This window comes from Geotrypetes seraphini, chromosome 1 (assembly GCF_902459505.1).
Source record: "Geotrypetes seraphini chromosome 1, aGeoSer1.1, whole genome shotgun sequence".
Lineage (NCBI taxonomy): Eukaryota > Metazoa > Chordata > Amphibia > Gymnophiona > Dermophiidae > Geotrypetes > Geotrypetes seraphini.
This window is the reverse complement of record NC_047084.1, coordinates 404,195,939-404,223,089: the sequence shown is the minus strand read 5'-3', so window position 1 is coordinate 404,223,089 and position 27,151 is coordinate 404,195,939. Positions and strand designations below refer to the sequence as shown.

General features: G+C 42.6%; 1 protein-coding gene across 1 annotated transcript in view; it reads left to right on the top strand.

Moving 5' to 3' along the window:
* The window catches only part of CORO2A (coronin 2A), a 418,409-nt gene that overhangs the window by 225,536 nt on the left and 165,722 nt on the right, over positions 1 to 27,151 (top strand). Inside the window, exon 5 of the mRNA XM_033918127.1 lies at positions 52 to 231. Within this exon, the coding sequence (XP_033774018.1) occupies positions 52 to 231 (180 nt within the window). The remainder of the gene's footprint in view (positions 1 to 51; positions 232 to 27,151) is intronic.

Sequence of the window (27,151 nt, the reverse complement as noted above, 5' to 3'; positions counted from 1 at the left end):
ACTTAGAGGTATTATTGCAAAGTACTATTGTGTTTCTATTTTGTTTTACAGATACTGATATGGAATCTTGACATCCCAGAGTCTGTAATTCAGAACCCAATGAAAACAGTAGATTTTCACAAAGATGTGGTTCTCTCCATGTCTTTTAACAGTGATGGAAGTCTGCTAGCAACAGCATGCAAGGATAGGAAAATAAGGGTCATTGACCCACGCCAAGGAGTAGTTCTGCAGGTAAACATCACTTTGCTGTCTTTAACATATCTAAGACACATATTCCACAGTATTTTTCTGTATAAACAAAATCTCATAAATTGTCTTAGAAATTGAGATTATGTATGTGTGACTCCTCCCTCCCCCCCCCCCCCCGAATGCTTTTCCTACAGAGCAGGAAGCACTGGGTTCTTTGGGGAGTCACTGAAGGCCTGATTCTATAAATGATGCCCAAAATATAGGTGCCAATTAGGCATCCAAAGCAACAGCGTCCAGTGTAATTCAGTAAAACATAGACACATGTTCTAGAATCACGCTGAGTGGCACCCTAAAAATTAAACTGCGTCTATATTTTTAGGCATCAATTACAGAATTGCTCTGTTTTTTTGTGTGTCTAACAACTTCTATTTAGACATCATTTCTAGAATTGTCAGTTGTATGGTGTCTTATAGGTGTCGTTATGGCATTTTACAGAAGAATGGTTAAAATGCAGAAAAACACTTAATTGGCATATATCACAAAACTCTATTTTTATAATGAAGGACTTATATTTATGCAGATCATGGGGCCCATCAGTTTCTGTATAATTTAGCAGCTCAATATGGGTTTATTCTATTTCCTTACTATATTAACTGGAATTAATATTTCATTTTCCTTTCTTCACCTAATCAGACATCCAAATCACATGCAATTTCTATCTTTACACACACACATTAAACATTGTATTACTTGTTCTTAGAGACATTTGGAGCATTGAGATTAAGCACGAAATTACGGCATCTCAATGGCCACGTATTTGGTCTTGGAGGATGAGATGTACAATGTCTGCATCTATGAGACAAACGTGGTTTTTCTTGCTGCATAGAGCTTTCTGGACCCCTGTTCGTTTAAAAAAATTAGATAGCTCTAAATCTGATAAATGTTGGCATTGTCATCTTGAAGCAGGGACTTTAGATCATTTGTTATTCTATTGTCCATATTTATTAGAATTTTGGAAATCAATCTGGAATCAAATTAATTCCCTATTAGAAAATCATGTGGCATTATCATTTGACACAGTTTTACTTGGTATAGAAATGAGGGCTAAGAAACAAATCTCATCTAATAATAACAAGTTATTGCTAATTTTAACTGGGGTTGCCATTCAACAGATCACTTACAATTGGAAGAATTGGAATAGACTTAATTATTGTTTTTGGTGGAACTCTGTGTGCCATATATATAAAATGGAAAGGACACTAGCTGTCCAAAAAGGAATTTATAACAAATTTCAAGATGTGTGGAGGCCATTAATAGATTATTGTAAAGATTAAAAATATTCTTCCCCATATAAAAATTTTAAGACATTAAGGGGGGGAGGGGGGTGAATATTTTTGATTATAATTGAAACAAATCATTTACATAAATAAATAAGGGAGAGGGTAATATCTTATTTTATGATGATCAATTATAGGATTTCAAGTGTATTTGAATGCTTAATTGATAAATGTCAATATTGTATTTGATTTGAAATGAATAAATATAAAAAAACAACAACATTGTATTACTAACTATTAATCTCTTGCTGATATCCATCCATATTGTCTGCTACATCAATCAATTATTGTTAACATAACTTCTTTAATCCTGCTTATAGCATCTTCTTAGTACAATTCCTTTAACATAAGATTTCCCCATACTTCATCCTTTACAATTTGGTGCCTTGCAATGAATGCAGTTTAAACCTGCAAAAATCATTACCTTTTTATGAGGTAGGAATATAACAACAGAACAGATTGGACCACAATATAACTTAGGGATAATGCCTATTAAACATTTAAAATTTCAGCAATGTTCCCAAAAGAATTAGCAATAAAAAAGGGCAATTCTTTTTTCTCTTACCATGTCAGGTCTAACATATGTCATAAAAACAGGAAGTAAACTGCCAATCTGTCAGCTTACAATTAAAAGCACGGAGAGAGAAAAATATTTCTTAGAACTCTAAGGGGTCATTTTACTAAGGCGCGCTAACCTATTTACGTGTGCTAAATATTAAAGCGCCCATAGAATATAACGGGTGCCTTAGCATTTAGCGCACGCTTAAGAAATAAGTTTAACAAAACTCTTCACTTCAAGCTATACTGTTTCCTTGCCCTCTTAAAAAAGCTGTGACCAGCGCAGACTTGGTTACTCTGGATATTTCAGATCGTGCTCACAGGTCGAGGTGTTTAAGCCTGGGTGACCATTAGAATCTCTTATGCTCTCATATTCAGCATTCCACTCCAATCCAGAAATCTCCACCTCTGGATCAAAAAAGTGGTTGGGTCTCAGTCATGAGGCAGTATCTGTTGCAGCAGACATGGCCCCCTTTTCTTATCAGGCGATGGTATCTTCATCCTTTTTTCAATGCACTTCACTCCAGCTGGGCAGCAAGAAGGGCATGGGAAGAATCTCATGAAGTAGGGAAAAGATAGGGTACAGTTACAGATTCAAAACAGATGGAAATACATACAAGCTTTCTAAATGTTGTATCCAGTAAAACACGTGGAGGGGCATAATAAAAAAAACATCTAAGTCCCCTTTTGGCCTAAGGCCTTGAACGTTGAAAGTATAAGCAGGGAAAATGTCCATAATCAAAAAAAACATCCAAATGGAGGTTTTTTTTTATAATGGCCTGCCTCTACATTCAGCTGTTTAAACGCCCAGACCACCACTACATCTACACTTATACCCCCACAACGTCTTGTGCCACACTGCAGTCCCAGACCGGGACTCTACAGCACTCCCTGTGGCTGGACATAGAAATAACACCAGCGTGTGACCCGGCCTGGAGTCACCCTGCAGGATTTGACTGACACAGAAAATGGGAACTAAAAAAACAAAATTACACAAATGTGGCTCAAGTAAAGGGTAATCCAATTTTACTTTCTCAAAACATATAGGTCAGGATGATCAGAATCAATTCAATAATGTTCAATGCAAAAATTCAGACAAAGTAAAATTCAAAAGAAAGAAAAATAAACAATTCAGTCAAAGTTCAAACTTTCTCTTTCTCTTATACTCAGTCAAAACTGTGCCTGAGGCATGGCTCTCCTCAGAGCTTGCCGAGCCTGCACTCAAAGCAGGTTGTTATGAAAAACTCAATATAGTTCTCTGCACTGTTTCTCCAATTCACAGATTATCAAAGCCAAGCCTCCAACAGCATTTAAGGCACTGCTGGGAAAAGGAGAGAGCTTAAGGTTTGCCTTGCAATAGCCTTTCAAATGGCCTTCAAAATTCCCTCCCTGGGTGACTGCAAACCTCTCCCTCCAACAGACTCTCTCAGCCTTATAAAGCACAACAAAACAAAAATACAGGGTTCAAAAAGAAAAACAGTTCAAAACCAAAATTGACTGTTCTTAGCTTAAATCTTGCAGCTGGTGGTTAAGCCTACTTCCATGGCTTCAGGTAAGCTCCACACCTCCTCTGGCAAAGGTTCCTGTACTTCCATCGGCGTCTCCTTCACACATCCAGAGCTTCACCAGCTTCTTCCACCTCTGCTTGGCCCAGGGAGGTCAACAGGGAAGAAAGGCCTTAACCTTCTCCCTATCCTGTCTGCCTGTCTGTTCTCAACTGCTGGTTTTTCTATTCTAGGGCCACACCCTAATCTAGCTGAGTCAGCAGGGAACTGGGTAGCTCTTGGGCTCCTCTGGTGGTGACCTAAATACTGACTGCCTGTCTGTTTCTTAGGAATTTCAGGCTCCCCCTGGTGGTTAGCCGGGAAATCAACATGATCAGAGCTAGGGCAGACCTTGCAAACTCCCTTCCTGGATTTCCTATTCACTTACGTGACTGCCTTTACTGGACCTTGGCAGGCCCGATGCCTGACTGGTCACAGTCTACACTTATACCCCATAATGAACCAAAAAAATGCCTAAGCCCCAAATGTCCAACACAAGGGCTTTTAGGCGAAGGAGGAGCCAATCCTTCATCTAAAAGCTGGATTCTGTAACCGGTGTCTGTCAAAAACAACACTGGTTACAGAATCCACACCAACGCCCCCCCCCACGACATCGGGACAGGAGAGAGCCCAAGTCCTCTTGCCCTGCGGCACCAACCCCCACCGATTACGTTCGGGGCAAGAGGGAGCCCAAGCCCTCTTGCTCCGCGGCACCACCCCCCCCCATTACATTTGGAGCAAGAGGGACCCCCAAGCCCTCTTGCCCCATGGCACCCCGACGTTCCCCGACGACATCAGGGCAAGAGGGAATCCAAGCCCTCTTGCCCCGGGTACCCGAGGCAACCCCCGATTACGATCAGGCCAGGAGGGAGCCCAAGCCGGGTTGTTCCCATGTGCCTAAGGCCCCACCCATAGGAGGGGCCTAAGACTCCCAGGACTATTCTGGTTGGCCCAGGCACCTTAGGCCCCACCTGTGGGTGGGGTTTCAGATGCATGGGCCAATCTGGCCCCATTCTGTAGCCGGCTGGCCTGCCGGACGGGCAGGTTTGGCACCCGTCTGTCCGGCCAACATTTTACAGGTATGGGGGGTGGGATTGGGGGTGGGGGGGGTCGTGGGGTCGGCGGGGGGGTCACAGGTCAGCGGGGGGGCGATCGGGGATTCGGGGGGGCAGTTGTTCGGGGGGTTGTGTCGAGGGCAAGAGGGCCTGGGATCCATCTTGCCTGTATTATAGTGGGGGTGGGGAGTAGGGGTCTGCCTGGGCAGGAGGGGTTGGGCTCCCTCCTGCCCGATCGTGTGGGGGGATGGGGAGAGAAGCCAGGAGGGCTTGGGCTCCCTCCTGGCCTTATCGTAATCGGGGGGTGCCGCGGGTGCCCGAGGCAAGAGGGCTTGGGCTCCCTCTTGCCCCGAACTTAATTGGGGGGGGGGTCGGTGCCAAAGGGCAAGAGGGCTTGGGCTCCCTCTTGCCCCGACGTTGTGTGTGGGGGGGGGTGATGTATCGTGGCAAGAGAGATGCCTCATCTCCCCTACCGCGATGCTATCACTCCTCTACCCAAACTGCCGCGACCTGCGGCAGGAGAGATAGGGCATCTCTCCTGCCGCGAGTCACAGCAGTTCGGGTAGAGGAGTGATGGCATCGTGGTAGGGGAGATGATCGCGGTAGGGGAGATGATCATTGCTGTAGGGGGTAGGCAGGTTGCTGGGGCCGCTGAGCTGATCAGCTCAGCGGCACCTTTTTCGGCACTTAGACCTGTTTTGACTTCGTCTAAGTCAAAACGTATAAGTGCCGACTAGGCAACCTGGTTTTGGTTATACTTGCTGCATGCCTAGGTGTAGGTCGGCCCACCTCCCGCCCACCGCCCACCCTTTCCCCTCCTCTAAACATGCCTCTTTTTTCTCTGTGCGTTTAGTGGCAGGGGAAAGGCCTAAGCTGGTTTTAGATACGTCTAAAACCAGCTTTGATTATGGGTAATTGGATGATCAGGCTTTTTGATCGTCCAAGTAGACATTTAGGCCACTTTTTAGACTTTTTTTTTATTATGAACCCCATATTGCTTTCAATAGGCCTATCACTATCTTGTCATTGCACATACTTAGTAATACACATAAATCAGTACTTCATAAGTTCATAAAAATAGATTAAAAATCTAAATCAGCAACAAGTCCATAGTTGCACAAAAAACCAGAACAAAACAAGCTATAAAGCTTTAAAGTCAAGTCTCCTAAATTTCACTCTGCCATTATAGACTCTGATTTGTGGCTGTCGGAGACAGATGAAGTCTGGCTAGTTACTCTTGATGTCTAGTCACTATACACTGTTATCCACAGGAAGAAGCTTTACAGATAATAGATATATTAGGGTGATAATAGATATATTCCAGATATATTCCTAGACCAACGGGAGGGTGAACCAAGAGTCCCAAATGACTTTTTAATTAAATTAGCCAGAGGGGCGCTAGTGAGCGCGTTTCATGGTGGTCGTGTAGCGGCGCAGCTCCCGCGGAATCGCCGAAAAAATCGACCCCCTCTGCAACAAACGCGGACCAAAATAAATAAACGCTGTGCGGGCAGAACTATAAACCAGCATGACTTCCACTAAAGCAGGGAAGAGAAGAAACACCGACCCGGTTTCGCCGCAGAAAGCGTCAACATCTAAGTCCGACGAGGCCTCATCACAGACCATCCTCGAAGAACTACGAGCCATGCGGGCGGAAGTGAAAGCAGACAACGAGGAAATCAAAGAAGAAATTGCTGCTTTTAAAAGGGACCTGGAAGCACTAAAAGTAAAAACACAAGCAACGGACAACAGGATGGCTGTTGCTGAAAACAACATTAAAGACTTACTACGACAATCAAAGCGCATTGCGCAATTGGAATCGCAGATTGAAGATTTCAGTAACCGCTCGAGGAGGAACAACTTCAGAATCCTTGGGATCCCAGAATCCCGTGAAGGGCGTAACATGCCAGAATTCCTCCTTGCCACGCTGCCTAAAATTCTTGATCTGACCTTTGAATTGCCGCTTGAAATTGATAGAGCGCACAGAGTTCCATCCAATGCGCTGCCCAATCAATCCGGGCAATACCCACGGCCTACTGTAGTGCGTCTTCTAAGATATCCTCAAGTAATGGCGATTATGCAACAAGCACGTGCCAAAGCACCAGTAAAATTTGAGGGCAATACTCTCCTCTTTGTACCGGATCTGGGAAAACAAACAGCTAAACTCAGAAAACAACTACTGGAATACCGTCCCAAATTAAAGCAACTGGGAGCACGCTTTGGCATGATGTATCCGGCCCGCCTACGGGTAACGTATAACAACAATACAAAAGATTTTACCAATCCAACTGAACTGGCTGAATATCTTGAAACTCTGAGTCCGAGCACAATTGATTGTACCTGAATGCTTTTGCCTGCCTTTATGCATGATTCTATACTTGAATAGTTCCTGTTTTGCCCCCTGGGTACACTACTGTATCTCATATTGTTCTCTATGTTCAAATCAATAGTTCTATTTCTGCCTGCCATCAGCAGAGGTTTATATTGATTGTTTTATATGATTCTGCAGGATGGCAATGCTATAGGTTGCCATCAGCCTCACTGACCCGAGGTTACTGTTTTTCTCCACAAGGTTACATAGCTTTTTTCCTGTTTAGTTTCTCTCTTCTAATGACTGCTTGGTTCTTTCCTTTCCTATTTTCAGGATGTGAAATATTACTAGACGCTGGTATATATACTTCTGATATTCCTATGTATATTATACATCTCACTGTACAATGCCATTTACTTGTGTCACTTTGAATGTTAAAGGTCTGAATAATCCTATCAAATCTAAAAAAATTATAAATTATATATCTTCCCTATCTGCTGATGTAATATTTCTCCAAGAAACTCACTTAGATGCTGCTTCATCTGCTAAACTGACTCTCCCTGGTGCGTACCCTCCTATATTCTCCCCGGCTATAGACAAAAAGAATGGGGTACTTACATTTGTTAAAAATCTCGCTTATATAAAGGTTATATCACAGACTAATGACATTCAAGGCAGATGGGTATCTACAAAACTAAATATAAATAATCAAGAATACTTTTTCTTAAATATATATGGTCCGAACACAGATGATAGCTCCTTTTTCGCCTCAATAGCAGAGCTACTTAATAGTTACCAAACTATCCCATACATTATAGGCGGTGACTTTAATATGATTGTAGACCCCACCAAAGATAGAAAATCCATATATAAACATAAACAATCAAAATCGTGGCTACTTCTGCAGGATATATTAGCACAATTTCATTTAACTGACCCATGGCGCTTAACACATATGGAGGACAGAGACTACACATTCTTCTCTGCTCCCCATTCCTCTTACTCGAGGATTGACTATTTTCTAATACCCCCATCTGTAGTTAAATCCATCTTGTACACTGACATCAAATCGATTTGTGTATCAGACCATGCTGCTGTCATTCTTACTTTAAACAACGTACTTCCCCCATCCCCACATAGAGCTTGGAGATTAAATACTTCTCTGCTACAAGATGAGAATTTCTGTGAGCATATTTCAACTGCAATTCAAGACTATTTTGCACTGAACTCATCCCAAGACTGTAATTGGATTTCCACTTGGGATGCTTTCAAAGCATATATTAGAGGAGTTATAATCTCATACACTGCTTACTTGAATAAGAAATCCAAACAAGAAATTGATAAGTATGAATCTGAATTGAAAAATCTAGAAACGCTTCATCAAACTAATCCTAGTGATATACACACTTTAAAAAAATTACAACATACTAAATTTCAATATAATACATGTCTTAGCAAAAAAGCAGCCTCACAAGTTTTTATGAGCACAGCCAAATATTATTCAGACGGAAATAAATGTGGCCAATTACTTGCTTCTTATCTGAAAGGTAAGCGCAATAAAACTAACATCCCTGCTATATCCACTAATGATAATTCTCTAATCACTGATTCGACTGAAATTCTTACACACTTTCATGAATATTACTCAGATTTATATACATCTGAACTCCAACAAGAATGCACTTCTATCCCTTTTCTTAAAGATCTTGAGCACAATACACTGTCCTCATCTGACTATATAGGATTAGAATCTGACATTACTATTGAAGAAATTAGTGAGGCACTAAACCACATGTCTACTAAAAAAGCACCTGGCCCCGATGGACTACCATCTGAATTTTTTCAGGCATTTAAAAAGTGGCTCTCTCCATACTTACTGGAATTCTTCCAATATTTACTTACCACTAGAGATATAAGAGGATCTTTCACAGAAGCGACAACTATAGTACTCCCCAAACCAAATAAAGACCCACTTAAAGTACACAATTACAGACCGCTATCTTTAATAAATTCAGATGCCAAGATATACGCCAAAATATTGGCTAGTAGACTACAAAATGTCTTACCCAATTTAATAAATTCTGATCAAACTGGATTTATGACTAACAGATTTTCCAGTGACAATACAAGAACTTTTACTCATGTGATATCCCTTGCTAATTCTCTAGAATACCCCTTAGTTGCTGTAGGTCTGGACGCAGAAAAAGCATTTGACCGTGTTGAATGGTCATATCTTTTTCAGGTTATGTTATGGTTTGGCATGTCTCCTAAATTTATTGATATGGTAAAGATATTGTATACAGCACCAACCAATAGGATATATGCTAATCAATATTTCTCTTCACCCTTCAAACCTAGCAGGGGAACAAGACAAGGTTGCCCGTTATCCCCACTGCTCTTTAACATAGCTCTAGAACCTCTATTGATTGCAATTCGTACTTCACCTCATATACATGGCTTCACCTATGGAGGAGTTAACATCAAGCTTTCAGCATATGCGGACGACATCTTACTATACATCACACCAGAGTCTATATCTCCTTTGCTTCAAGTGCTGTCTTCCTACTCCACCCACTCAGGATACAAGCTGAATTTATCCAAATCGGAAGTACTACCATTGAACTGCCCTGAGGTTGGCCGCTCCATTACTGACCTTGGATTACTTTGGGCGCCTAACAAATTGAAATACCTTGGACTATATTTCACGTGTGATTTAGAAACAACACTAGACCTCAATGCAACTCATATTCTTGACTCAGTCCGTCTCCTAACCTCTAAATGGTCACCGCTCAATATGTCGTGGTGGGGTAGATTGGACACAATCAAAATGATGATTTCCCCTGTTATAAACTACACCTTAAGTATGATGCCTGTTCTGATGAAAACGGCTTTCTACCAAAAGATTGACAAAATACTTACAGCTTTCCTATGGAATAATAAACCACCGCGAATAAGTCTAAACAAACTCAGGAACGCTAAGGAGGAAGGAGGAGTCAACTTTCCCAATTTCAAAAACTATCATCTTGCTTTCTTGCTTCGGCAAGGCTCCCGTTGGATTTGCACTAATTCTGACACTCTTGAACCTCTTTGGCTGCAACTGGAACGATCAATAGCAAATACCATAGCTTTGGAAGACTTGCCTTTTCTTGGTCACGTTAATCTTTTGTCAATTCACCCCATCATTGCTTCCACATGTTCTGCTCTGCGACATATAGATGGCATGCTGACCCCGAGATGGCACGAAACCACACATCTTCCGCTATGGGGTAATCAAAAAGTTTGTATTCAAAATGCCCCGATCCATAATCCGTTGTGGAAAACCAAAGGAATAACTCGACTGTGTCATCTTTACTCAAATTCACAGTGGATACCTTTCCAACAAATTGCTGACTCACATAAGATCCCAACATCGCATTTCTTTAAATGGATTCAGTTGAAGTCGGTAGTTAAAGCACACTTCAAACAACAACCAATAATTGAGCAGGCTCCTCAACTCCAAATCCTATGTGATCTACTTTCCCATAACAGGCATGAATCCTCACAATGGTACAAAACCATGAGAAAGCATGATACCTTTTCTCTTAATACACTCTATTCCTTATGGAGTAGGGACACAGGTCTGGAACTGGAAATACCTGAATGGAACATGGTTTGGAAAACATCTCATTCTGCACTAGCTTCCTCAGCAATATCTCAATCTCTTTTCTTCCTTCTTCACAAAGCATTCTGGACCCCAATAAAACTAGCCAAGATTGCACACCAGACAGACTCAATGAATGGCAAATGCTGGTCCTGTCATGCCTCGCCTGGGACTCTGGAACATATGATCTTTCGGTGCACCATTATTCAACATTTTTGGTCTCGAATTTGGCTAACTATCAGTGCTATACTACACATATCGGAGCCTATCACATTGGCTATTGTTATGTATGGCCAATATGGACTTAAGACTCCCTTATTTGAACCCCAAGCCAAATTACTAAAAGCTCTACTAGCTATTACCATCAAACAAATTCTGGCTAATTGGAAAAATTCGTCAGCACTATCATACTCGGCATGGTGGAACCAGATATGCCTTACTGCTAAATTTGAACTGGCTGCTGCTGAACGCAGAGGATCACTGTACAAAACTCAAAATACATGGCAACCACTATTGGACTATTGTTCTGATTAACATGATGACGCTCCACATAGGATATATATCATTTGTCTCAAATCTATATTTTCTTACCAAGCAGTCATTCTTTCTCTCTTTCTTCTCTCTCTCTTTTCTCCCTCTTTAATATTGATTTAGTATTTATGTTATTTTCCTTTCATATTACTCCTCTCAGTTGTAATGCAATGTCTGAACTCAGAATTTATATATTCAATAGCTCATGTCCAGATGCATTACCTTATGTAAGCCTGATCTTATTGTTACTATTTTTATTGTCATTTATTGAAATATAATAAAAATTATTTGAACTTAAATTAGCCAGAATAGCGATGTGTGAAAATTTTTTATGTTTGAAGGAAAATACTATAAATAACGAATGAGGGTGGCCATGGGGGCAGCCATGGTGCCCTCAATTGCTAATTTATTTATGTCGGATTTTGAAAGCAAGTGGATTTTGGACAACCCTTTCAAGGAAGATTTTTCCCATTGGACCAGGTTTATTGACGATATCTTCTTCATGTGGAAGAAAGATCGAGGAGTGTTAAATCAGTTTCTAGACTGGTTGAACGATTGTCACTCAAACATTTATTTTGTGATGCATTGTGATACAGATGAGATCACTTTTTTGGACATCACATTGAGACGGAGAGGCAATGAGATGCAGTCGACAGTGCACAGGAAAGAGAAATTTGCCTGTATCGCAGTTTTTTTAGGTACAAGGCGACTGTGCAGTTCTGTCACTGAATACAAGATACAATCAAAGCTTCTGAAGAATAGATTAAAACAGAGGGGGTATCCGGAAACAGTGATACAGTTGGCATACAACAAAAATCTCTATGTTAATAGAGAGCTAATGTTTCAGACAAGATCTCCACCACCTTTAGAGAAAGTAGTAACATGCACTGTCAAATTTGATCAGAAATCTTATCAAGTTAGTAAAATTTTATGTAAACATTGGCCTTTGATGCAAATGTTGCCCCCATTTTCAGGATATGACCTGTGCATAGCATACAGACGAGGAGCGAATTTAAAGGATATGCTAAGCCCCGCTGTTTTGAGATCTGAGGGAGCAAAGGAAGTTGAAGCATTTTTACATACAGCCTGTGGAAATTGCATGAATTGTGAGATCATGGTTACCTCATCTAATTTTACAAATCCAGTGAATGCCTTGAGGCATCAGACAACTTGCACTTCGGATCACGTGGTGTATTGCCTATTGTGCCCTTGCCCGAAAATGTATGTGGGGCAGACTATCAGGCAGTTACGTATCCGATTGAATGAACTTAGGAGTGCATTAAGGAGACAACAAATACAGGCACCTATAGTTCAACATTGTCTAGATTTTAGCCGTGAGTTCTTTCAATTAAAATGCCATGTTATTGACCAAGTAGAGCCTAATGCACGGGGTGGGAATCGACAATTGGTGTTACAGCGAAGAGAACAGAGGTGGATTCATGAATTGAGGCCTGTTACTCCAACGGGATTTAAAGCAAACATCGATTGGTTTTATTTTTATTAACCTGATATTGTTTTGACTTCTGAGCAAGGGACATTGACGCCTTCTTGAAGCTCACGGTGGAAAAAATAATAAAAAATGCAAAATTTCACTAATGTAAAGTTACCAGTAATTTTATTGGTTTTTTTCTCCAATCATGACACCAAAGATAAAGCATAATTGCATTAATTAGCCTTACATTAGTGGGAGATCGTTGTAAAAGAGGGCTTGGGACTGAGTGGGAATTTTTGGAAAAAGGACCTAAGGATGCAATACAGGGGCACAGGGCCAAGGACATTGAGCAAGGACATTGTAAAAAAGGGATCGGGACTGAGTGGGAAATTTTGGGACAAGGACCTAAGGACACAATGCAGATGCCCAGGGCCAAGGACATTGAACAAAGACACTGTAAAGGAGGACTCAGAACTGAGTGGGAATTTTTGGAGGAAGGACCAAAGGACAAATTGCAGGGGTCTAGGGCACAAATGAAATTGGCAAACAGGACTAAGAGAGAACAGCGGAATCCAAAAAGACAACCTAAAATGGGGAAGCAGGCTGAGGATGAAACAGATACACCACAGGAGGAGGATGACCGAGACGAGGCTTGGGGACTGGCAACTCACGAGGGGGTTGCCAGGAGCGCCAAACCACGAGGAAAACCGGCAAGAGAGGCAAACATCCGGGACTTACATTGCCTATACACAAATGCTAGGAGCCTAAGGGCTAAAATGGGAGAGTTAGAAGTCTTAGCCAACAAAAAGGGCCTTGACATAATCGGAGTCACAGAAACGTGGTGGGCTGATGACAATAAATGGGATGTGGCTTTACCAGGGTTCAAACTCTACAGGAGAGATAGGCCACACAAAAAAGGTGGAGGAATAGCGCTATATATAAAGGATTCCATACTTTCAACCAGGATGGAAACAACAGCAAGGGCGGATGACTTGGAATCACTATGGGTTAAGCTATCCGGAGGAACTGGAGCAGACATAAAATTGGGTCTGTACTATCGCCCACCGGGACAAACGGAAGAAATCGACCAGGATCTGGAGGCTGAACTGGGGCAGGTATGCAAAAGCGGAAGTGTGGTGGTGATGGGGGACTTCAATTACCCGGGAATAGATTGGAGTATAGGGCACTCAAACTGCACGAGAGAGACCAAATTCCTGGAGGTCACGAGGGACTGTTTCATGGAACAACTGGTCACGGAACCAATACGGGGAGATGCCACTCTTGACCTAATCTTCACCGGACATGGGGGACCTGCTAAAGAGGTGGTGGTACTAGCCCCACTAGGAAACAGCGATCACAACACGATCCAGTACAGGCTAGAAATTGGATCATCAAAGGTGAAAAGAACTACAACGACAGCACTTAACTTCAAAAAAGGGAATTATGATGCCATGAGGAAAATGGTGGGTAAGAAACTCAACGGCACCGCAAGGAAGATGGAGTCCGTAGAAAAAGCCTGGACCTTACTCAAGGGCACGGTGCACGAAGCACAAAACCTGTGCGTCCCCAAGTTCAGGAAAGGGTGCAAAAAGAATAGAACAAAAAACCCAGTGTGGATAACAAATGCAGTGAAAAAGGCAATAAGTGACAAGAAGGCATCATTCAAAAAATGGAAAAAGGACAAATCAGAAGACAACCAAAAGGAGCACAAAAAACACCAAAAGGAGTGTCACCGAGCAAAAAGAGAATATGAAGAGAGACTGGCGGGGGAAGCAACAACTTCTCTTCTACCTTCCAAAGTATTTAGATCAATACTGTTTTGTTAAAATGTTTATTTTATTTTTATTTTTCCTCTAACTCTACTTTTCACTTCTCTATTACCCTCCAGGTACTTTAGTTAGATTGTGAGCCTTCGGGACAGTAAGGGAATTTTTCAAGTACCTTTCTTATTTCTAATCTTAATGTATATTTTCTGTAAACCGCTTAGAACCTAACGGATGTAGCGGTATATAAGAAATAAATTACATTACATTACATTACTTCAAATCATTCTTCAGGTACGTCAAGGGGAAGCAACCAGCAAGGGAGGAAGTGGGACCCTTGGATGATGGAGACAGAAAGGGAGTGGTAAAAGAGGAAAAGGAGATAGCTGACAGGCTAAATGAGTTCTTCACTTCGGTCTTCATGAGGGAGGACACAACCAACATTCCAGAACCCGAGGAGATCGTAAAAGGAGATCGGGATGAAAATCTGGTCCATCTAGAGGTTAGCAAAGGGGATGTCCTCAGGCAGATAGACAGGCTAAAGAGCGACAAATCGCCAGGTCCGGACGGCATTCACTCAAGGGTACTCAAGGAACTAAGGAACGAAATAGCAGAGCCACTTAGATAAATATTCAACCTATCCTTAAAAACTGGAGAGATTCCGGAAGACTGGAAAATAGCAAATGTCACGCCCATCTTCAAGAAAGGCTCAAGGGGAGACCCAGGAAACTACAGGCCGGTGAGCTTGACCTCGGTCCCGGGAAAGATGATGGAAGCGCTGATTAAAGACTGCATCTGGGAACACATTGAAAGCACTGGGCAGCTAAAGCCGAGCCAGCATGGCTTCTGAAAGGGCAGGTCATGCCTCACTAACTTATTATATTTCTTTGAGGGGGTTAACAGCCAGGTGGATAAAGGGGAATCCGTAGACATCATTTACCTTGACTTCCAAAAAGCCTTCGACAAGGTACCACATGAAAGACTGCTAAGGAAGCTATGGAACCATGGGGTGCAAGGGGAGGTCCACCGATGGATCAAAAATTGGCTGGCGGACAGGAATCAGAGGGTTGGAATACAGTGCCATTACTCAGACTGGCAATGGGTCACGAGCGGAGTTCCGCAGGGGTCGGTGCTCCTGTTCAATATATTTATTAACGACCTGGAGGCAGAAACAAAATGTGAGGTTATTAAATTTGCGGATGACACCAAATTATACAGCAGGGTTGAAAGCAAGGAGGACTGCAAAAATCTCCAAAAGGATTTGACAGCACTGGAAGAGTGGGCCAAAAAGTGGCAAATGAGCTTCAACATAGGGAAATGCAAGGTCATGCATGTAGGGAAAAAGAACCCGATGTTCACTTTGTGACCAGTCAGGTATACACCAAGCACAGGTCCCAGTCTGCTCAGAAAAGAAAGAAGTGAGAAAGAAATCCCGGGGAGGAATTGGGAAGGATCAGGTTATGGATGAGCTAAATTATAGCACTGACCACCGGGGGAGCCCAAGAGGCCCTTGGAACACTGCCAGGGCTGACACAGCAGGGCGTTTCCCCAAACTATATAACCCTGTCTCTCCCAGTAGAAAAGCAAGCCGGCTAGGAAGGAAGCTAGGTCCTTGCCTTCCTAAGGATCCTGTCCAGCCAGACAGGGACAACGAGTGCCAACCTATGGAAGTGGAGCAATTTGAACAGCCTGGAGATCTGTCTCAAGCTGAAGAGTTCATGGACATCCAAGAGGCTTGGACTCGTGAAGAGAATGCACCTGAACCAATGCAGGTGAACTTAATGCTGAGCCACAAACAGTGAAGGTGTTTGCAAACTGTTTGTGTGCTGTGTTTTGCTGTTTGAATGAGGATTTTGTTTTGAAAGCTTAGAGAGAGTGTGGGAGAAGATTTGCTTCCACCTGGGAGGGAATTTGAAGCCTGGTTTTTCAGGTCAGTAATTGTGCAAATCCTGTGACTCTCTCTTTTACCTGGCAGCCATAATTAGTGATTGCCAGAGGCTGTTTTTCCTTTATTTGTTTTTGCTATGGACTAAGAATGAAGGATACCTGAATGTTGGACTATAATTTTTGTTTGGACTGAATAAAGTAACTGCTTTACAGCAGTCTAAGGAAGCTCTAGGGAGCCAAGGTCTCTGTATGAGGCCAGACTTGGAAAACAGTGGCAAAGTAAAGCTGGTATTTAATCAAGTTTACTTTTGTTTCTTTGCCCCTTTTGGCAATCGTTTGGTTTTCGTTTTCTCTGATAAATGCTGTATATAATCTGGAGAAAGATATCAGAATGCTGAAAGACATTACTTACCTGTTCCAATGACATTGAGTAAAGTGAACTGTTTATTTAACTTGACTGAGTGTTGGAACTTTATTTTGGAGTTTTTTTTTTTTGTAAAGAAATCCAGTCCTACAGGGTGACTCCATGTCGGGTCACACGCAAATGTACATTGTGGTGTAGCCGTCCTCAGAGCCTTAGAATCCTATCCTGGATTGCTCGGACGGCCACAACTTACAAAATGGGGGGGGGGATCACCGCTAGGGGTGAGTAACCTTGAAAGAGACCTGGGGGTGATGGTAGACACATCATTGAAGGCGTCGGCGCAGTGCGCCACAGCCTCAAGGAAGGTAAACAGAATGTTGGGCATCATTAAGAAGGGTATCACGACCAGGACGAAGGAAGTCATCCTGCCACTGTATTGTGCACTGGTGCGCCCGCACCTGGAGTACTGTGTCCAGTTTTGGTCGCCGTACCTCAAGAAGGACATGGCGGTACTTGAGAGAGTCCAGAGAAGAGCAACTAAGCTAATAAAGAACATAAGGGTATGGAAGACCTCTCATATACTGACAGACTGAAGAAGCTGGGGCTTTTCTCCCTGGAAAAGCGGAAACTTAGAGGAGACATGATAGAAACCTTCAAGATCATGAAGGGCATAGAAGGAGTAGACAGGGACAGATTTTTCAAATTACGGGGAACCACAAGTACAAGGGGGAACTCAGAGAAATTGAAAGGGGAAAGGTTTAGAACAAACGCCAGGAAGTTCTTTTTCACTCAGAGGGTGGTGGATATATGGAACACACTACCGGAGGATGTGATAAGCAGAAGCACGCTACAGAGCTTCAAACAGGGTCTGGACAGGTACCTGGAGAACAAAGGGATTGAGGGGTACAGATAGGAGTAGAGGTAGGTAATAGTTAGAGGATTAGAGGCAGTTACAAAATTAGTCAGGGACACTGTTCAGGCAATAAGGCCTGATGGGCCGCCGCGGGAGCGGACCGCTGGGCAGGATGGACCTCTGGTCTGCCTCAGCGGAGGCAACTTCTTATGTTCTTATAGTTGCCAAATGCTGCCTTCTGATAACGAGCTCAGCTCAATATCTTAAGTCACTCTATTATATAATTTCTGCTCATTGTGACATCATCAGTTTCTCAACCAATAAAAATCAACAAAGGAGGTGTTTAAAATTTAGACAAAGTTTCAGAAAAGTACATTTGTTTACTTCTATTCATTTCTGAATATAAATCATAATTTTCACAAAAGTATATTAAGAACATTATTTGTTAAAAAGATGCTGAAAAGTTCTCAGCCTTAGAGGAAAGGAGAAAGTGCAAGAGAAGGAAATCAGAGAAAAGGAGGGGCTGTCTCCCCCTGAGCTAACAGCTTCACACAGAAGCCTTCCTATGTTAGAGCAGGAGTCTCTGACTTAATTACTTCCAGATGTTATTTTAGGATTTCTTTAGGTTGTAAAGATATATCATATGTTTTTTCAAAACCCATTATTTTGTTCAATACAGTCACACAATCACATACTTCAGTCATATTTGCTTGACCAAGCATTCCATACATTCATAACTTGATTCATTCATAACTCCTATTTCATAAATGTTATATCTCAGTTTAGGATACTTCTTCTAGCCAGCCTTAGGCACATGTGGTATCAATTAACACCACGATACTGAGAACAAAGACTTGGAAAACAAAATGGATTCCAAAGACTGAGAAGATATAGAAAAGACAGAGAACCAAAATGGATTCCATGTATCCTTTGGTTTCCTTCATGATCTGGCCCAACAGCAAAGTACATAAAAAATATTATTATACTTTCCCTTATATTAATCTGTAGTGTGTTTTTCTGGCTTTAGCTTCATTTATATTCAGATTTTTATTCACCAGTTTGTCGTACGCTTCTATTGGGTGTGGCCTTAACTGACATATATGCTTGTATCTAACTAGAATTACCCAGAATCATACAAAAAACAGGCCCTTTTGTAGAAAAACTCCACAAAAATACTGCACTATCATGTTCTGATATCCATTCCATTACCGTCCCATAAACATCACCCCCTACTGGCCACGAGCCACTACTTCTCACTTCCTGGAGGTGTGGCCACATTACTAGGGAGTCAATCCAGCACTGGCTAGGCACCTGGGCCAAACAGGCCTTAGGATTAGTGGGGATGGGCGGACCCGCTATGCCTAAGGCCTGATTGGTCCAGGCTTCTAGAGCCTGGGCCAATCAGGCCTTAGATTTAGCGGGGAAGGGCCTGGAAGGGGCGGGTCCATCTCATTTCCAAGAGGCGGGCCTGTCGGCTGGACGGCAGCAAGACCCGTCCAGCCGACCAACATTTAAAGGTTATTTGGGGGAGGGAGATTAGTTGGGTCCGGGGGTCATCGGGCTTTCCGGCAAGAGGAGTTGGGCATCCTCCTGTCGGCCATTACGAGTTTGGGGGGGGTTCGGGGTTCCGACAGGAGGAGTTGGGCATCCTCCTGTTGGCGATTACGAGTTTGGGGGGAGGGGGGTTCAGGGTTCGGGGTTCCGACAGGAGGAGTTGGGCATCCTCCTGTCAGCGATTACCAGTTTGGGGGGAGGATTTTAGCACACGCTAAACTTGCGCTACGCGGCTAGAACTAACGCTAGCTCAATGCTGGCATTAAGATCTAGCACGCTCAGCAATTCAGCGCGCACTATTCCGTGCGTTAAAGCCCTAACGTGGCTTAGTAAAAGGAGCCCTATATATTATTGAATTTTCAATAGCTATTACAAAAGCAAACTTAACAATGGCTGCATTCCTAGTTATAAAGTTCAAGTAGCAAATTATATAAAATATGGAGCATACCAATAGCCTTGATTAAGACACATATAATCTTTGATATTGTAGCTTTCTAAATTAAGTTATGGATCTCACCATATGAAATATGAATTTCACTATTTGGAAAAGAAAAGGAGAATGCATCCGGTAAATGATTCAAAAATTTAAATATTATGCTATTTCAGAAATCTACTTCCACTTTTATAATACAGTCTGTGGGAAGATACAAAAGTCTTATAATACAATTCATATACAAAAGGGTTCTTACCCTTTAACAGGATATCTAATAATTAGCTTCAGTCCTTAATTGAGCAGGTAAATTATTCCAAATTGTAATAGCAAAATAAACAAAAGAAACAGTAAACTGATGTTATACTATGGCATTTGTAGAACTGTAATATTGAAAAATATAACTTTTGTGCAATTTTACCATACATTAAGATTCTTTAAGACTAAGGATAAAATCTGCACTTCCTTTCCCGCTGCTGCAGTCAGGGGAAAAGAATGCAAGGGAAGGTTATACCATATTAAATTCTTCAACATTCTATCATAGTTATAATCACCTATTCCAAAGTTATTCAATACAACCTCTTCAAGCAGATTTAAAATTAGAATTGCATATAACAAACAATAGCTCTGTTTAACTTTACAGATGATACTGTCCTTAAATGTTAATAAGAAAATGATCTCTGTAACTAGTCATTCAGTTTGTTTCAGTAGTAAATATAGTAGAACCTTGGTTTATGAGCATAATTCGTTCCAGAAACACGCTCATAAATCAAATTACTCGTATATCAAAGCAAGTTTCCCCATAAGAAGCAAGGGAAACTCGCTTGATTAGTTCCACCTCCCCCACCGGCCACCGGCACTGCTCTACCACACCCCACCACATCCCCAAAAGACCCCACCCCTACCCCTGAGGCCACTGATGTGCTTCTACATCCCCCCCCCCCCCCCGTGAACTGGCATCATCCGACCGCAAACGCCGCCCCCTTTCGCGAACTGGCATCGCCCCCCTCCTTGCGAATGCCCGCTCCCCCCCTTGTGAACCGGCATCCCTCGCCCACCCAAACTGAAGGCTTACCTCCAATCTAGCACCGGCACGTAGCTCCAACCCACAGGAGGTGTCAGTGCCTGAAGATCCTGCCTCTTGCCGGACTGGGCCTTGAGCATCTGCAAATGCTCAGGGCCTTCTGGCTCTCGTTCTCTCCGAGAATCTCAGAGAATCTCATTAACAGAGTATGTTCAGCATTTAAAATAAATGCAAAGAAAGAAAATATGCTTATTCTAAAGTCTTATCCTAGAATCATAAAAGTTAATCTTGTATGCTATGTCTAATACATTGTCTGAAGAATTCATTGTAAAACATAATAAGCATGTTTTAGCAACTGTGACACTTGAACTAAAGAAAACAAAATAATGTTTAAAGCTTTACTAATCTAAGCTATCCCATAATATATATTTCTATACCATTCTCCCAAGGGGGCTCAGAACAGATTATATTAATTTATTCAGGTACTCAAGCATTTTTCCAAGCTGTCCCAATGGGTTCATAATTTATCTAATGTCCGTGCTCTTTTGCCAGTGCCCCTTCAGTGTCTGATAATTTAAACATGATGCACTAATTAGAAAGAAGAGTGTCAGTAGAAGTGATGTGCTGAGAGGGTTTTCAGGAGTCTTTTGTTAGAATAATTTTATAACAAAATCTCTCCTTTATTGATTAAATATTCTGGCACAGACAGTGTGAGAATTCATTGTTTCATATCAGCAAAATAGGCATGTTACATCTTACACACATCTATTCCAAACAGCTTTAAAAGCAAACTATACATGTTATAGTATTCAAAAACCAGGTGGCATTACATTTTAATAGTTGGTAGACTATACTGTATATGAATGGATTACTCCTCAAGTTTATTAGGTATTTATATACCGCCTATCAACAGCTGCTGCCGAGAGGTCGGCAGTGAAAGGTTGGATGCACTGGTGCAACCTTGGCCACAGGGAGAGCTCCTCTATGTCTTTCCTCTGTGGCCAAGATAGGGTGCGTTCTGTACCGAGTGTCGTTGCACATGGGCCAGGTGATCCTGGTGGCACTGGACTGGCCCAGGAGACCGTGGTATGCAGGCCAGGTGTGGTTGAGCATGGAGAGGGGTCTGCGCCTTCCATATCATCCACAGCTGCTCACGCAGGGCCCCATAGCGCTACAAGATCCGGACCGCTTTGTTCGTATTTCTTGGTGCTTCAGCGTGCGGCCTTGACAGCTAGGAGCTATTCTTCTGCGGTCATTGCTATGCTCCTGTAGAATAAGCGGCAATCCACTGTGTCAGCCTATGCAAAAGCCTGGAGGTGTTTTCAGGCTTGGTATGAGAGGCCTCAGGTTGATCCCTCGGCTCCTTCTGTGGCACAGGTCCTGGATTTCTTACAAGCAGGCCTTCGTATGGGCCTTGTGGTCTCGTCGCTCTGTGTTCATTTGCTTGGGTCCAGGTTCTCTCTGGGGTTCACTTGCGTCTCACCCAAATGTGACCTGCTTGTTGCGGGGAGAAGGGAGGCTGTGGCCGCCTTTGCGCCTGCCTTGTCCAACTTGGAATTTGAATTTGGTTCTCCACTGACTGGCTCGCCCCCCCCCCCCCCCATGAGCCCCTGGATCAGATCTCTCTGACTGTTTTCCTTGTGGCGATCACTTCGGCCCATAGAGTTTCGGAGCTACAAGCACTTTCGTGCAGATATCCCTTTTTTCGTATCACTGATTCTGCAGTCCTCTTGAGGATGGTTCCTTCCTTTCTGCTGAAAGTGGTCTCAGTATTCCATGTCAATCAGAATGTTCGTCTGCCCACCTATGTTCCATCGGGCTCCAAGTCCAAGGACCACGTTTTATGGTCTCTGGACGTGAGGCATCTCCTTTTGAGATAACTGGAGGCCAGGAATGACTTTCGACTCTCGGACCATCTTTGTGTGCTGGTGGGTCCTTCCTGGCGGGGTAGGCCTGCTTCTAAGACTACAATCTCTCGATGGATCCGTGCGGCCATTTCAGCTGCCTATGTGTCAGCAGGGAAGAAGTCTCCCCTTGGGGTAAAGGCTCATTCAGCCAGAGGAATGGCTTCCTCTTGAGCTGAGTCAAAAGCTGTTTCTACTGAGGAGATTTGTAAGGCGATCACTTGGGCCTCTCTGCATACTTTCACTAAGTTCTATCAGCTGGATTTGGCAGCTAAGCAAGATGCAGCATTTGGGGCTTCAGTCCTGGTGACGAGCTCATCGGACCCCCCCCCCCCCTGATGTGCTGGGACTGCTTTGATACATCCCTATGGTGTAGATTCCACAGGTTATTATACAAGAACGAAAGATTAGGTTACTTACCCCTGCTAATCTTATTTATTTATTTAGATTTTTATCCCGTCCTCCCAGTAGCTCAGAACAGCTTACAGCAAACATTCACAGTGGAGTACATTTGGACAATACAAAGACTATACAGTAGTTTAAATACAAGGACTATATGGCAATTTTAGTATAGGTTAAGAATAGACTGTACAGCAATTTAAGTAGAAGTTTAGAAAGGAGAAGAGAGGGTGGGAGGGGTTTAAGGGGGGTGAGGCGTAGACTGTGGATGAATTTTAGTTGAAGAGGATGGTCTTTACCGCTTTCCGGTCATCAATGAGTTCTGTAATCTGATTTGCGGGGAGAGTTGGTTCCAGAGTTGGGGGATGAAGTGGCTGTAGGAATGTTTGCGGGCAGTTTCTGACAGGAGGGACCTTCCTGGGGGGATGCATAGGCATTTCTCCATTTCCGATCAGAGGGGGTGGGTGGGGGTGTAAATAACCTCTGGAATCTACACACCCGTCCGATTTGCAAGTCGCCTGTCCTGTAACTGATAAGCTGGATATCTGTCTTTGACCAACCTCTCTAAGAATTCCATTCTTGTTCCTATGTGTAAAGTTTTGGGGGTTCCTGGGAGGTTGCCTCTTTTGAACCCTCAGGCTGTATTTCCTTTATTCTAATTTATGCTGTTTTCAATTTGTTTAATGTTCAAAATTGTTGTTATGCAAAGTTTGGCCTTAGAGCTCTATTTGTTAACATTGTTCATGAGCAGATTTGATATATGTAGTGGGGAGTTCCCAGCACCACCTCTCTTCTTTTGTTTCCTGTTATGTGCTGTAGATCTCTGGCTTATGTACTGACTGAATATCCAGGGGTAAGTAACAGGAGATTACCACAGAGGGTAGAGCTAGAAATTGGTTTCAAGTTCCCTACAGTTTCCAGGCTGGAAAAGGTAAATGACCCTATGGTATAGATTCCAGAGGATGTTTACAAGAAAGATGATTAGCAGAGGTAAGTAACCTAATCTTTTGATCCTTCTTGGTGGAGGAAGCTTGAGGGGCAGATGAGCTTTCCCAAGATGGGTTGTCCTCTCCAGAGTCTGGAGTAGGCTCTCCATTTGAGGTTTTGCATCCATAGTAGTGCATTTGTTTGATTGAGAGGAGTTGTCTTCTACTACAATAGTGTTACCAGACACACGCAACACTGCATAGAGTCACAAAGAAGAAGAAAACAGTCCCTGCTCGAAAGAGCTTACAATCTAAACAGCCAAGACAGACAAACAGGATATCATGGATACAGTTAAGATCAGGCATTACCGGTCCTTGTGGGCCCTTAAAAGTTTTTCCTTTCCACAAGACTCTGTTGAAGTTTGTGCTGGTGGAGTGGTTCTTAAAGAAGAGGAAGATATAGATTTTGCAGATGGTCAGACTGGATAGGCCATATGGTCTTTATCTGCCATCATTTTTCTATGCGGTTTCTAACAGGTTGTGATTGATAAACAAGATGTATCTCCTTCCTCATGTTGAGCCAGAGTGGCTGTTCAAAGTCCCTAAGGTAGATGCTGTGGTGACAGTAATCACCAAGAAGACCATTCCAGTGGAGGATGTTACAGCACTTAAGGAAGCCCATGACTATAAAATAAAATAGCTCTAAAGCAGCTCTTTACCTCCTTGACATGAAGGTACAGGTGGTGGTTATGTGACTTTCTCCATCATTGGATTTGGCCCTCCTGGAGAAAGAAGTGGCTTTCATTGCAGACATATTTGTAAAATCTTGTTCATATCTGTTAATGCTCTCTGACCTCAACCATTGAATATCTGGGAACATGCTGCAACCCAGAAGTTTAAATGGGCACCAGCTGATATTCATAGTGGTACCCAGTTAACTTTGTGGATAAAGTTTCTGAGCTGATTAGTGGACTGAATATTGCTGCTAACTGGCTAAGTTGCTGCTTCACCCAAATTCCACCCCAAACTGGTCACAACCTAACTGGTTATGGAATGGCAGGTTAGCGGCAGTACTCAATGGTTGGTCAGCTTAGTGGGGTTTAGCTTGGCAAGAACATCTCCAGACCAGTTAAATCCCTTTGAATCCACTAAATCAATGTAATATACATTAACCAATAAAGTAACTTATAGGACAATTCGCACACATTAAGTTCTACTGCATGTTAGAAATATTTGAAATGAACTGAAAACAAATGAAAAATTTTCCCTGTACACATTCCTAATATTTTAGTATTAATGGTATTAGGCTCATTTTTGGAGTGGCAGTTTTTAAAGGCAGCCAGCAGCTTTAGGGGCCCTTTTACTAAGTTGTGGTAAGCACTAATGGGTTCTTACTGCTGCCTAAAAATGCACTAGCGTGGCCACCCACACACTAAAAAATACATTTTATTATTTAGTAAAGGGGGCGTGTTTGGGGCAGAGAGTAGGTGTGCCCTATTTTAGTTAGTGTGTGGGCATTGGTGTGCGCTGACTGATTAGCTCTGGATTAATGTAGGAGCCCTTAACGTCTCCTAAATAGCCCCCTCTTTTACTAAGGCATGCTATCTGATTTAGCGCGCGCTAAATGCTAATGCGTTCATAGAATATAAAGGACCCCTAGGTGCTGTTGAGGGCTCACCCACTAAATTTGCACATGGCCATTAATAAGAAAACAGCCATCGTAGAGTCATACAAAATGAGGACTTAGCACATGGGAAACCCATGTACTAAAAGCAGCAGCAGCCACTTTTTAGCACAGCTTAGTAAAAAGACTTCTTAATAATAAATTGCTCCAACAATAGATTTGTTGTTTTAAACCAGCGGTCTCAAACACGCAGCCCGCGGGCCGCATGTGGCTCTCCAGGTTTTATTTGCAGCCCGCGATCAACAGCATTTCTTTTCCCCTTTCCCTTCCTTTTGGAGTAGCAGCAGCGTGTCTGGCCGGCTCGTTCCAATCAAAGCTGCGGGTTGGCGGCTCCTTGCGCTATCCACTCCTGCATTGGAAGCCTCTCTGACATCACAACATCAGAGAGGCTTCAGACGCAGGCGCGGATCTCACAAGTAGCCGCCACCCGCAGCTTTGAACGGAACGAGCCGGCCAGACACGCTGCTGCTTCACAAGGAAGAGAACGGAAGGGAAGGGGAAAGAAAAATGCTTCTGCTACATAGGAAAGGGGGACCCTAGGGAAATGCTGCTGCTGCTGTACAGGGAGAGGGAGGGAAAGGGGAAGAGAAATGCCTCTCCTGCACAGGAAAGGGGAAAGGAAAATGCTGCTTCTGTTGCTGCTGCACCCAATTGGGGAAAGAGAGGGAAGGAAGGAGAAGGGAGAGGAAAGGAACAAGAGAAGAAGTCAAGTTCATGGGAGGGAGGGAAGGAAAGGAGATATCAGACCATGGAGGGGGAGGGAGAGAAGCCAGGGCATGGGGGAAGGGAAGGAGACAGATGCCAGACCAGGGGAAAGGAAGGAAGGAAGAAGGAAAGAGATGCCAGACCATGGAAATAGGATGGAAGAAGAGAGAGATAGGAAGGGAAGGTAAGACATGGAAACGTAGATTTTGAAAAGAAAGCAGAAAAATTGAACATTAAGTTAATGCCAAAGATGGATGCAAGGCAGAAAGTGAAGACGGAGAGAAAAACAGTCAAAGGACAAGAAGGCCCTGGAAACATAGTTGAAAGCACAGAAAAATAAAGTCACCAGACAACAAAGGTAGGGAAAATGATTTTATTTTCAATATAGTGATTGAAATGTGCCAGTTTTGAGAAAGAAAAGATATTAAACTTTAAATGTGAGGGCTGCAGAAAAAATAGAGTACTTGGAGGGCCGCAGAAAAAATAGTTAATGTCTTATTAAAGAAATGACAATTTTGCATGAGGTAAAACTCTTTATAGTTTATATATCTTTCCTTTTAACTGTTAAAGGAAAGTTTTATAAACTATAAAGAGTTTTACCTCATGAAAAATTGTCATTTCTTTAATAAGACATTAACTATTTTTTCTGCGGCCCTCCAAGTACCTACAAATCCAAAATGTGGCCCCGCAAAGGGTTTGAGTTTGAGACCACTGTTTTAAACTGATTTACTTTCGTTTCTCAGTTTTAGATAATACTTTTTTCATTATTTTAATTGTTATAGTGTCTGATGTATTAAAGTTCTGGGGGGATTTTTTGTTTGTTATTTTTTATGTTCTTTGTCTATCACATCAAGTTTTGGGGAGGATTGACATAAATTTGAAAACTGCCTATTTTGTTGCAACCAAAAGTATACACTCGTTCAAAGGCAGCAAGCAGTGATCTTTTTGAACAGAAGCTAACCAGGAAGTTTCCTTATGAAATGTAGTTTATTTACAAATTTGATTGTGAGGTGAGAGGGGAGGCTAAATTTATTGTTACATATTGTATAAGGTATTGATTA